Consider the following 14,190-nt stretch of genomic DNA (forward strand, 5'->3'; position numbering starts at 1 on the left):
AAAATAATTTCTACCGACTTCCGTTATTCGTTACATAACGAAAAGTGTAAAAGAGAAACTGAGATGTCTCCTAATTTCTTCAAAACAAAATTTATGTTTCCCAAAAAAAATGCAGACCTTCTGACAGAAAAAGCATCAAGTCAATAATGTATAATTAAATATGCATAATGCGTGTAAAAAATTGAGATAAAAGTAACGTTTGTCGAATGAAAAATGTTTAAATTTGATAGCTCCATTTTCAAGAACTATGAAACTTTTCATATTTTTTTTTTGAGTCTGAATTTTGATTCTAAAATATTACATGGCAGCAGGTAAAATGGTTTACATTATTATTATTATTATACATGGAATTATCATAAAAAACTTATATGCGTACACGAACCGTGCAGTGCATTGCGTGAAGATGATAGAAAAAGTTCATTTTTATAATATAGTTATATAGTAGAAGTGCAAGTGATTTGTTGAATTGAAAAAAATGGACACCAACTTTCCGAATTGAATTACACTCATGACTGATCACTATATAATCACAACCTCTTAAGCCTAATTATAAATCCTGTAGCCGTCAAATCACGCATTTTTTTTTTAAGATATTTGAAGATGAATTTATTTGATTTGATTTATTTATAATTAATAACTACCGTAGGCACACCTTTTTTCTAATCAGTCTCGGGTTTATTGACTGAATATATAATTCAAAACGATTACTATCAGAAAAACAATAAAACGTATCACAACGATTTGGAAAATGAAAAATCCAATTTTTTTTAAAAATTGAAGACAATTAAATAAAGTAATTGGATCAGATATGAAAATGTCAAGATTATAACCAAGAATTCGTACAAATTCGAAAATCCGTATAAATTAACACAATTAAAAAAAATCTTTTCCTTTATCTTTGAAAATTTTTAAATCACAATGATTTAAGAATATAACCATTCGAGTTCAACAACCTGCGCTGAAAGTGTAAAGAAATCAGTTGATGCTTCCCTGTAGAATATTTAAACAAAAATTTCAAGTAATTTAAGAATGTAAGTGTCAAAAGTTGGCCGATTCAATTTGAATTGATTCCTTAGTGGATAGGAGCGAAAACAGTTGTGAGTTTCCTAAAGAAAAAAAAGATCACGGTTTGATTTTTTAAAAATTCATAAACAATTACTGAATTCGTTAAACCTCATTGAGGAATCAGGCAAGAATTTTTGAAAAGTTTGTTGTTTTGATTAATCAGGAAATTTTCAAATAGTTGTATCTTATAATAAATACGTATTTTAGAAACACGTGTTTAAATCCTCCCGAACCGATTTTCTCGACGTCCAATCACAAAAATCAAATATTTGCCAAGTGTGCCATTCTTCATTTTTTTATAAAACATGAAAAATTTTGTTTCGTCATATTTAGCTCATAATCTATACTCAAGAATGAAAAGTTCTAGATTTTTTACAATCAGAGGATTTCAAAAGTCAAGTCGGGTTCTCGCTTGAAGCCATTCAATCAGTCAATCTGTCAATCTCTCTGCCAATATCTGATCCGCATGAATAATTTTTCAAACTTTTTATACTAATAAATACAGTATAAGAATAAAAACAAAAGTACATTCAAGCGTTAGGCTTTAATACCACGTAAGAAATTTCTATTTGTGGCTACTGTGCGCAGTATTTAACCGAAAAATATTATAAAATAACTTCTGCTTTCGTAATTATAACCAAATATCCATTACGTGTTACTATTTTTATTGATTATGATCAATCGGTAAGCCCCAAATATTTTCTTGTAAGTGTCACTATAATTTGAAATTATTAGTGCAAAGTGAATTGATATTTGAATGAAAAATCATTTAACTTAAGGAACAGATTTAGTGTTATAAGAACTATAAAATTACGTATTGAAAACTATAATCATTTTAAATAGTTACTTATACAAAATTTTCTTTTAATTCTAACAACGTTTGAACCATTGTTGTAACGATACGTTATACTTATTCGGGTGAAATTTTTTTCAGTGTATATAAGATAATTTCGAGAATACCGAGCAATCTTAAGAATCATGTAACAGAAAAAATAATTAATAACAAGAACATGCTACGAGTAATTTGGGAATATGACATACATGCAAAGAACGCATAACAAGTACTTTTCCAATAATTACCAACAATAAACGATCGGGTCTTTTCAAGCTGAAGGGTAACAAAAGATGTCTGTGTACCTTCGAAATGTGTCCTTGCCCAATGGAATATCTGAGCGCCAATTGGTAGACATCTTTTTGCACGATATTTGGTAATTACTCGTCTGCTTTGGTGACTGTAGATCGTAGACATCACGATTTTAGGTTTCGGTACGTCCGAGTTATTCGATCAAAAGTATCTAGTTGATCGCGTGCACTTTCACGGTTTTCAAACTTGCCCAAAAAAAATTTTCACTTCAAATTTTGGTACAGCCTTTTTGATAAATCTCGCTTTTGAATATCTGCAGATAATTCCGAAACTACAAATGTGTTATTAATTTAATTTGACGAAAATACGTTTTAATTATGAATTGTAAAAAATTGGGTAATTTTTTTTATTACAAACGTATATCGTTAAATTTCTTTTCAAATTAGTTCATTGATTCTAATTTCGTCCTCGTTCTTCTATGGCAAAGCATAAACCGCTGTGTAAAAGATTGTAAGTAATTTTTTTTACTTAATAAAAAAGAGATTTTCTTTTGTCAATTCTCTCAGTTTGAAGGCGAGAGTATTTATACAAATATTTTATATTTCTTGGTGCGACAGAATAAGTGTAATCTTTAAAACATTGTTATCACTTTCTCGCTGAATTTTCAAGGATATATGGGACGTACAGACAGCTGAAAATATGTTGAAACAAAAAAATTACTGGTGAAGGGTTGGAAAAAGTGAAACTGAAGTTAATCAAGTTAGGTGATTCGAAAAAAATTTTTAAACACTGAATTTTAACTGCAGATACCTGTTATTAACAACGTCAGAGATATATAACACATTCTACTATTTTTTAATAAAAATCTATACAATTTGTTCAATTTTGATAAACAATAATTTATTTAATTCTTAAATAAATACTCTATAAATTGTTTCAGACAGATTTTTATCATAAGCTCGTTGATTGGTAAAAAACGTTTAATATGTACAACCGTTACCTTAAATGAGACTTTCTAAGTCTTGTTTTTTCCCACTTTTCTGTTTTAACCACTTATTCAACAATCCTAATAATAAGTCCCATAAATTTCTAAGTCCCGATAAATTTTACAATGAAAACCGTAAGTCAGAATGAAAGCTATTGCTTTCTGCCTCCGAATTGTCCGACTATGCGACAACATATTTAAACAACATTGCTGTTAAAGTAAAGAAACAAAAAATTAAAAACAACCAAATCAGTGCACCCGAATGCGTGGAATAAAATAAATTTCTCTGAAAGTATATGATACTCGCGTGATTTAACGATGAAGAAAAACGACGTAACAAAATGATGATGCAGGGTTTGATGTCGACTTAAAAACTCGATCGTATTTTCACTAAAATTTCATTGTATTGAAATTTGGTCGAGTAATTACTGCTCAATACCGCTAAGTTTGATACTAAATTCCGTACGATTACATCAATGAATTTGAATTTACTTCCTGTTGAAGACTGTGCAATTTTTATATCCTTGTATAGTTAACACTTTGCATACTTTTTCAATTCTACAATCACTGTAAATAATTAGAAAATTAATTAATGCCATTTAAACGTGTCTGTAGACGTTGGTTTTTATTTTTCAAAAGTAATGTAAAAAAAAAATGGTAAGTCTGACGACAAAATTACAGTTCGACGAATGGCTTATGAAGAATCTTAGTAACTACAGTTTACCGAGCGAGGATGTATATCATGTGACACGTAAGTACTGATAATTTGATTTGACTCGTGTTACATTCGGATCTAATTACACTCACGCTGTAAAATCACGAAGCTGAAAAGAAATTAAAAACAAAAAAAAAAAACAAAAAAAGAAAAAAAAAAGAAAAGAAAGTGTGAAAGAGAATACGAAAGACGGGAGAAAAAATAAATCTGAATCTATCCCAACGGATCAATCAATGATAATAATCGAAAAGAGAATATATAATAAATGCCGTGTAAGGACTATATCTATTTTACACTGCCGTCCTACGTAAACAGCATCAGCCATACAGCTTCTGCAATCAGAATCGATAAAAACAAGGGGGCGCAAGCAAGCCAAAATCTATAACTAATTTTTCTAATTTTAGTTTTATTGTTAATGAAATTGCACCTGTGGCGAGTAGTCTCGTAGCTTGCCGTCCAGTACAAGGGCGCCACCGTTTCGCGTTTTCGAGCAAACGATAAGTAAATCGAAAATCGAATTTTCTTAATCTCTTTTTTTCGTTTCTTGTTGTTTGTTTTTTCATTTATTTATTTATTTATTTATTTTGCACGTCTCTTTTGATTAAAGTTTCACTCGATTGGCACGTAACTTTTCTTCAACCTGTATACAACACACACGTGCCTAATAATCAGGCTTTAATTAATCATTTATTACAACTACACTTTGAGAAAGAGAGGAAAAAAAATTAAAAAAAAAAAAAGAAATCTTTCACGTAAATGAATATTAAATTTAATCGAGACGATGTAGAACTGATTTAAAAATATAAAAAAAAAAAAGAAACTTGCTTTTCATTTGCCTTTGGAATAATTCACCATTATAGGTACGTATGTGAATATATATATATATATATATATATATATATATATATATATAATGCGAAATATGAAGACTATGGGAAAAGCGTAATCAGACAACACTCGTTAAAAGATTAGGTTTCAAAATTACGAAGGGTTTACACGTAAGTTTAGAATCGATTTGATTGACAAAGATGAATAATAAATTAAAATCCGATTATTAAAACCTTTTCGTTGGATTATCGCGTAAGTATGATAATAAAAAAAGAATTGAAAAATAAAAACAACACCAAAAAAAAAAAAAAAAGAAGAAGAAGAAAGAAGAAAAAAAAAAAAAAATCACTCGTTTCTCCCTGTAGCGATAAATAACAAGATATTATAATCAAACATGTACGCGGAAGAAGATCTCTTCCTCGACGTGCCTGCCACAACGCTTCTCGAGTAGAAGCTTAATAAATTCGATTGTTCAGACTCAACGGCGAAAAGTAAGCGTTTCGAAGATTTTTTCAAATTCTAACAAACTAGAAATGGTAGGTATATACGGCAATGCGGCAGTCGAAACGTGCAGCGCCCTGCAGTCATGCACTTTCCGATTCACATCACATCGCATCACAGACGTTTCGCACACTAACTCACATTCGCTTATCCCGTTGCGTCTGCGCGCCTGAGGTCACCTATTGACCGAGTATATAGCTTATAGCTATATGCCACCTCCCAGCTATACCTAAATATATGTATTCCATCTCGTGCATACATGCATATGTGCATGAAATATACTCAGATGTGTATACGCGGTTAGTGATTTTTTAAGAATTTTTTAATTTATTATTTAGTAGTAAAAAAAAATCTGAAAATTACAAATTAAACGGTGATATGATAATTTAAATGTTTGAATCACAAAATTTTTTTCTCATATTTATTAACAGAAATGTAAAAAATTATATATAATTTTTTTTCAATATGTATACATAGACTAGGGTGTTTCGGAGAAAAATATTTTTCATTCTTCACCATGGGATACCCTAAAATGTTTGTTTAAATGCTAAAAGAAAGATTCTATAGAAATATATGAGCGTTTTACGTTACGTGGAAGATCGTGGTCAGTTGATTTTTCACTTTTTTTTTTTTTTTTTTTTTTTACAGGTTTTTGAATTTATGAAATATCAGGAATGACATATTTTTTTTTATTGCTTACATATCGATCGTAATATCAATTAATTTACGTCCCGAAGAATAATACGATCGCTTGTAATAATAAATTTCTTACGATAAATCCACTCCTTCAAAAGTTATTTGATGTCCTTTGTTGATGTTTGACCTCAAATAACTTTTGAAAAAATAGCTTCATCGTAAAATGACAAGAAACCTTTTTTGTAGAACGTTCTAATTCCTACAAAAACATGTTTATAAATTTTCTGTACGACGCGTCGTTATCTAGTTATAAAAATCGCAATGAGCAAGAACCATTTTTGCCACGTTATTCTTATGGAAAGTAGAAAATCGCGACGAGGCACCTCTAAATATCAATATTAAAATCTGAAATTTTTATAGTATTTTTTCTTCGTCATCTTGAACGATATTTTCAGTATAACATTGAAAAAAAAAAAAAAAATAGTCAATTTTTTTCATACAGTCTAATATATATATATATTATATATATATATATATATCACATTAGTCTCTGCAGTGTAGCAACCATAACCACAAACACAAACCGCGCAGCATTGTTTATTCATCAGTGATCTAAATAATTATGCAATACCTACGTACCTAGAGAATAAATATAAAACTCACTGCGGTATGGAGACGATTGGACAACCGAGTTGCAGGAGACTACGTGCCAGGAACTCCGGTGCAGGTGCGGCTGTGGAAGGTGCGGAGTGTCTGGTGGGCCTAGCGGGCCGGCCATTGTTTTCATCAGGATCAGTAGAAACGGTTAGTGTAGAGGATCCATGATAATTAGTGGTCCTTTGTATACGTAGGGAGCCTCCTCGTCTTAACTGCGACCCCACCTCACCCTCTGTAAATAGAAAACATGAAGAAATAAAATCATGAAGAAATAAAATAGCTCGCATTTGTAATAACAAGCCCAAGTAGTTGACTTAAAAAATTGTAATGTCAACTGTCGTTAGACAAAAATGAAAGCCGGCGTAACGTTGACGGATAATAAAATTCGACTTAAAGTTTGGCGGGAAATCTGCGAAATAGTATCTATTCGCCTGAGATGTGATAATGACTGTCAATAACCTAAAGAAAAGTCAAACGTACGACAACCACGTGCCAACAAATGTCCTCAAAAACATCAAAAACAAAAGAATTCCAAAATAAAAACTAAATATCGCCGCGTATGGTACTCGGCGTAGCTCCCGTAACGGGGTAAAAAAAAAAAAAAAAAAAAAAAAAAAAAAAAACTGATAATTATCGAAATTTTATACTTTCGTTTGACTTTTTTTTTTTTTTTTTTTTTTATTCCGTGACGACAAATCAATTTATAGTCGACTTGTACATTCTTGATTAGAAAATAAAAATCAGGTAACACGCGCGAGCGGGCATTCTATGCGGATATTTGGGTGCGTCCATAAATTACGTCATCAGTTGGGGGGGAGAGAAATTATTACGTCATATGCAAAAATTAAAAAATTCACAAATAAAAATTTTCAGTCGGTAAGAATGTATGCTGCACGTGATTATTTCTTCCTTGTAAGAAAGAGAGTCTAGGGGGGGGGGGGGGGGGGGGGGAAGGGGTTAAAGATCCTCAAAATTTGGTGACGTAAATTCATGGAAGCTATCTCTTCTATGAATGCGATATTTTTTTCGTTATGAGAATATTCCAAATAATTTAATTTTTGAGGGTTAAAGAAAAAAATTATAATCCTAGCAACGCGGATTATTATTTCTGCTAGTAAGATTATAAACTTCTCGCAAGCTGTCTAGTCATAATACAATACATGTATATATACTAATCCTGTTAACGGTGGACACGTACGATAAAAATAGACCTACGAATCGATGGCTTGTGCCGAAACGCTCATTTTGAAGAAAACATACGCTCAAACCGGAGCACGTGGCACTTAAACTAGCATGAAACTATAACTATATTATAGAGAAAGTCATTTCTGAAGACATGCTATTCACTTTTTCAAATGTACATACAACAGAGTAGAACGTATTAGTCCAGGAACTCTTATCGGATCTACAATTAGGGTAAAATTGTATATGAATCGATCGGGAATATAGTGGTCAAAATAGGGTGCCAGACTTTATAAATCTTGGATCTTGTCCGAAGTGCTGAAAATAGGTCACTTCCGGTCAATTTTTTCGAGGCCAACTTCCTTGATGGAACTTACGATTGGAACTGGTACCAATCGATAGGGGATGTAGAGTAGTTTAAAAAAAATCAGGGTGCCACCCCCACCCTGTTCGAGAAGATGGTAGCTACCCCTAATAAAGTGTAACCCATTTTCGTACTCGACTTCCCTCATCGAACTTATTACGATTCGATGACGGAGAGCAAGTTCTGCTTGCAATTTTTCTCTTTTCCTATTTTCATTGTATCTCAAAGTTGACGGAAATAACGTTTTTTAAATTATTTACTCCGATATTTCCAAAGCACATGACTAATGTATGAAGAAAAAAAAAAAAAGAAGTGAATTATTATAAAAATCGAAAATTCAATTGCATATTCAAATTACTGAGAAAAAAAAAAAACAGCATAGTCGAAAAAAAATTCAACTATTTTTTTGACCTAGAGAAAATGTTCCTAGAGATCTAATTTTGATATTTCTTTTGTTTCTTAATATCCACCGAGACACTAATAAACGTCGGATGACTTTAAAGGGTGGCGTCGACTGGATTAGTATCTTTACCCAATGAACACCGATAAGTGTTCAACACACTGTCGTAGTTACTGCAGTATACCTAACCTCTATTGATTTATGTGATTTCAGATACTGATATCAGTTAAGAATAAAATGCTTTCTTGATACAACAATTTTCTAGCCTAGATCGATACGGTAAATACTGTAGTAGGTGTACCTATATACGTATAACCTTGCATTTAATGAACTTGAGTCACAATGTTACTACATTGTGTTGACCTATGTTAGGAAATTGATGTAATAGCATGTTACCTGTGAAGGACAGTTTGATTTAGGAAGCAACATAAGTGCTACTGGCAGCGGGTAAAATTTATGTTGAGTAACTTACGCTCAATGACATGGGGTTTGCAATTGAGTTAGTCGAAATTGCGCATGCGCCGAAGAAAGCCTCAGTGTGAGAAATGTAGGATTTTAACTCTACGCATGCGCCAACGTCGTTTTACCGCACTGTTCAGAAATGTAACACTTTACGCACGATCCACAAGCCTTGAGAATCAAACTTTCCATGCAAGTGTGAGAAAAACGGTTTAGGGTTAACGCTATAAAAAAAACCACGTATCATCATTCAAGTGTGTTTTTAAAAGAAATTGTTTGAAAAAGTTATTTTTCTTCAACATGAAATTCTAATCCTTATGCCTGTTGGTAGAGTGCAAAAATGCCGGATTTACACATCATGACGCGCAGTGTTTCAAGTAACTAGTTCCTTAATAATTAGAGGTTGCATAAAAAAAAATAGTATACAATTTGCGCGTGCGTACTCGATCTTCGCACTTTGCGCACTTGTATCGTAATTGTACCATTCGTTAGTGTCTCATTTCTGTACAGCCCCAGTAGTATGCAGTTGTATATTTTGATTTCGTTATAGATTTAGCTAGAGCTCACAATCTATGAATATAAAAGACGTATATATATATGCCTATGCGATAAGAACTAGTATTATCAACAAAGAGCGAGGATACAAAAGCAAATCGTAAAACGTGAAATGTTAACACGCTCGATACGTTAAACAGATGTTAAAAACAACGTCAGAGTTTATTTTCATTCCAATGAATATTTCTTTTTCATTTTTTTATTACACTGATAGTGCGAATCACCTTTGTCTTCCGAGGATGATAGCAAACGAAAGCTGTGAACTCGACGTAAACCGACAGGGCTTCCCTCGATGCCATCACTGGGTGTTACCATTTTTGATTCACCGGTAATATTACACTTGCAGCTTGCAGTTAACTGTGTTCAAATTTTACACTATTACAGAACAGAAAACCAGGCCAGCCCACCACTCCCGCACAGTAGGTAGGTACTCTAATGACTAGTGAATAGGCAGGAATTCGTTCGAGGAACTAAGTATCGACTACCCTACGGTAATTCAGTAAATATTATGTACCTATATGTATACGAAGCTACGAACACCCAATGAAAATATTCGAAGAATGTCACGTGCCAGGCATAAGTGCGACTATACACGTTGATAATCTACTGCCAATGTCAACGCGTATTAACGTTAGAACTTTTTTATTGGTAGATCGAGATCTTAAAATGGTCGTTTAACAACCGCGTTATTTTTTTTCTGTTTTGTCTTTCGTTACGCATTCATGCGAATAAATGATACCAGAATATATTAAAACGAATTAATTATACGTTTCACTTCTTCTAATGCTAATGCGCTTTCGATATTTTTAAATTCACAATTTTATTCGCCAAGTTTTTTTCAAAAGACCTGATCAAGGTGCATGGTAACACGTGTCACGACGGTATGCATTCAAATTTGCACTTCTATTACGTACAACTCGTAAGTATAGTGCTTTCTAAGCCGAAGTAATTGAGAAGCCGACTCGTTCAACAGGATCGAACACGATGTTCCAACGTCGTCACCTTGAACTTGAAAAAGAACACAGATCGGTAAGACGACGTGTCCACCTTCGGTTTCATCTCCAATATACCCAAATCAAGGAAACATTTTTGGAAGATGTCTCGACGACGTGCGATGACGTGAAAATAATAAGCTATATCGTCGGAAAGGGAGGCTCGTGGGCGATCCGACGAGACGTAATCACTCTCTTCAAGGACGTCGCTGTAAGGCTCTGAGAGTCCCTCACTACTACTGCTGGTGGTGACCTTTTCCGTTATAATTTTAAACACCCGCTAACGCACACAGACTTTTCACTATCTCACGGTTTACTGTCTATTTTCGCACATGTTGCACCTGTTGCTTCTTTTCTCTTGTACAATTCTGTATAAAGTTATAGGCATTAAGGAAAGAGATGCATGTCTCTCGCAATCATTATGAAACGTAGCAAGTTTATTTACGCGGAAAGGTTTTACTGGGATCATACACTTCGATTTATGGGCCTTGGATGTTACACTACCAATACTACTGCACTGAAATTGCGCGATTTTCGTATTCTGGTTTTATTTTTATAACTCTGTCTGTTTTAAATGCTGTCGTGAGGCACTCGATATTCCAACGTCAAAACATATTGCAAACTGGTTCATCCGCAAGCTCGCGAACGACTTCGCAAACTTCACGACAAACCGCGGACCGTCCACCAACGGAGGTACAAGTTCGTTCGACGGTTAAATATTGCGGGCTATTTTCACGCCGCTTCCACCTCGAATAGTAGACCGCGTGACACTGATCAACGGTCAGCCGGTACCTAAAGTGGTAGCGGAGTAGCTTGTGGTGGTATGTATACACAATATACACATCGTGCAGATATGTAGTCCATTGAATAATGCCAATAGATCCGCGATTGTCGAAGGTCGAAGGTCACCTATATCGACATGGTTACGTACGTACGCTTCCCGTTGTAGGCACGAAAGCTTCCGACACTCGACCTTAGCTTAGAGTGACGTAATTCTCACCTATGAGCTACTACCAAAACGAGCCGGTAGTATTGATCTTCGGTGGTGTGCTTAATAAATGACGACACGCCTGGTGCTCTTTCATTAACGAACCCACAGAAATACGTCACTGATGAATTTGCACTTCTCCCGATAGAGACGGGCATAGCCCTTTGCGATTGGAATATGATTTTGGCTGTCACATGCCTTTTCTTTTATAAATATTCAATCCCTTGATACACATCCAGTTTGTATGCTGTATGCACAATTGAGATTTCGTGCTTGAATGTATTTCGGGTTTTGAGGCATCGTTGTGTAGAATCTATTATATATATTGCATGTATGTACAATAGACTGTATCAAAAAAATTAGCTATTTTTTTTTTTTTTTAATGTTATACTGAAAATATTGTTCAAGATGACGAAAAAAAAATACCATCAAAATTTCAGATTTTAATATTGATATTTAGAGGTGCCTCATCGCGATTTTCTACTTTCCATAAGAATAACGTGGCAAAAATGGTTCTTGCTCATTGCGATTTTTATAACTAGATAACGACGCGTCGTACAGAAAATTCATAAACATGTTTTTGTAGGAAATTGAACGTTCTACAAAAAAGGTCTCTTGTCATTTTACGATAAATCTACTCCTTCAAAAGTTATTTGAGGCCCTTTGTTGATGTATGTCCATTTTGATAGTATTTTTTTTTTCGTCATCTTGAACAATATTTTCAGTATAACATTAAAAAAAAAAAATTAGTCAATTTTTTTGATACAGTCTAATGTACAAGTTACGAACCAAAATTTCTATGTTTTTGGATTTCTATACAAATTTTATACTTCGACAATTCAAATAAAACACAAAATATTGTGCCAAGTGGAATAAATCTTGAATATGCAACGAGTTACTGAAGTAGTAAAATAATACATTGGGTATCGAGTAAGAAATACTATATATGGAGAAGCTTGACTGTCAAGTTAGAAAACGTTGATTATTTAAAAATTTAACCATCAAAAAATAGTTGATCGATTGTTGGCTCAAATTCAACATCGTGTTGTGTATTATAATACGTATAATATCGTAATCTTTCGGTACCTTTAATGCCAAAATATATAGTACACTTGACTGAAAGTTTTGTAGAGGCTTGTGTATTATTATTATTTTTTTTTTATATTGATCACGCAGATTTTCACCTGGGTTAGATGTCTGCAAAGATTCGCAGATGACTGAAATCTGATTTTCTGAAGGAATGTCGCGGTAAAAAATTATATTCAAAAAGTCTGAAAAAATGTATTAGAAAAACAAAATAAATCGAGCAAAGTCCGGACAATCGTAGGCCGTTCGATTCTATGTGAAAAGTTTTTTTTTTTTAATACATGTGCCTCTAGTCCAAAAAAAACAAACAAATTCCTAGTAATAAACCTAATTGAGAATTCATTTATTAACGATGAGCGGCAAAATAATTTTTGTACTCTAACGCGTTTATTACCGAGTCAAAGAAAAAAAAAAAAACGATTTATACTAAATTCCATTCTGTAATGAAATTCTATTCTCTTCATATGTTTAATTTGACAATTATGTACAGCTGGGTTAACTATTTTGAATATATAGTTGATCCTATTACGTTAGATAGTTTTCGGAAAATCTGACAAAGTTCTCTAATTAAAGTAGAGTGATTTCACCTACATGTTTTCGAATTTTACAGGATAGGCTTTGTTATTGTTGGTTGCATAATGGAAAAAATGCTTATCGAAAATTCACGAATCCTAAATGATTTCCATGGAAGGAATCGACACTAGCAGCCATCCAATTATCAATATTGTTAATTACAGTTTGACCTCTCAATAAGGACTCTTCCGCAATACACCCGCTTCCCCAGTTTCTTACTACTGTATCGCTATCAAATTTTGAATACTGTTGCGTTCTTCTTTTTTTTTCAACAAGTGATTATATATGGCGCAGAGACGATTCATTGTAATTTATGCCCATCCACTTATAAGGCTTGTGCAATAGGTGAAAAAATAGTTTCTCAATAAAAACTTTATAGAAATCAGATAATGTGTAAGGCATTCAAAAATGTTGCTGACTGATAAACGTGCCAACATCATGCGTCTAATGATATAATAGTAAAGAATAGCGATATTGCTGCCTACAGTAATCTGTAAGGCTTTGCTTGGAATTTTCAAGAAATGCTCTAATTGGATATATCTACCCGAAGGCTCATAGAATAAGTCTTGTATAAGTGTATTTAAATTTGTTAGAGTACACATTGTGTTATTTATCTTGACAATAGTACATAGTGACACAACGAAATATTACTAAGTAACTCTGATAATTCGTACAGTAATAAAATTTTGCGGTCTAATTGCAAATTTTTGGTATTTTAGTGAAAGGTGTTTTAACCAAGTTTTCCTTGACCTCACACCTGTAATATATTTTTTGCCGCAACGACTTGTTTTTGTAAGGATGACTTTCAGGAAGCAATAAGTAGTCTTCAACAATCTCAATGTCTTGATTTTCATGTAAAAACTTGTTTTATACAACGCAAGTATGCGGTTTACGCATCATTTTTTATCTGTGTCCTATGCTTGAAATAATCGTTCGTAAGGCACTGCTAAAAAGAGCACTTCTCGTCCTTATACCTATACTAAAAAGTGCTTTTTTCTTTACCCCATATAAAAATAACTTGTAAACCATACTTTTGTTGGATAAAGTATTGTATGCACCATGGAGACAAACCGTTTTACGCATACGCCAAAGAAAGCACTAGTGTGTAAAATATAGCATT

At 33.1% G+C, this 14,190-nt stretch overlaps 1 protein-coding gene across 2 annotated transcripts in view; it reads right to left on the reverse strand.

Annotated features, from left to right (window-relative positions):
* LOC124406954 (GRAM domain-containing protein 2A-like) overlaps positions 1-9,878 on the reverse strand; it is a 71,896-nt gene extending 62,018 nt beyond the window's left edge. The window contains exons 1-2 of one of the 2 annotated variants that reach the window (XM_046882695.1): positions 9,656-9,878; positions 6,478-6,703 (exon numbers count right to left, since the gene is read on the reverse strand). In XM_046882695.1, the coding sequence (XP_046738651.1) occupies positions 6,478-6,703; positions 9,656-9,746 (317 nt within the window). In that variant the 5' untranslated portion in view covers positions 9,747-9,878. Of the gene's footprint in view, positions 1-2,202; positions 2,398-6,477; positions 6,704-9,655 lie in introns of those variants that run through there. The other variant, XM_046882696.1, reaches the window with a different exon arrangement.
* Between the last annotated feature and the right edge of the window lie 4,312 nt (positions 9,879-14,190).

This window comes from Diprion similis, chromosome 6, assembly GCF_021155765.1.
Source record: "Diprion similis isolate iyDipSimi1 chromosome 6, iyDipSimi1.1, whole genome shotgun sequence".
Taxonomy (NCBI): domain Eukaryota; kingdom Metazoa; phylum Arthropoda; class Insecta; order Hymenoptera; family Diprionidae; genus Diprion; species Diprion similis.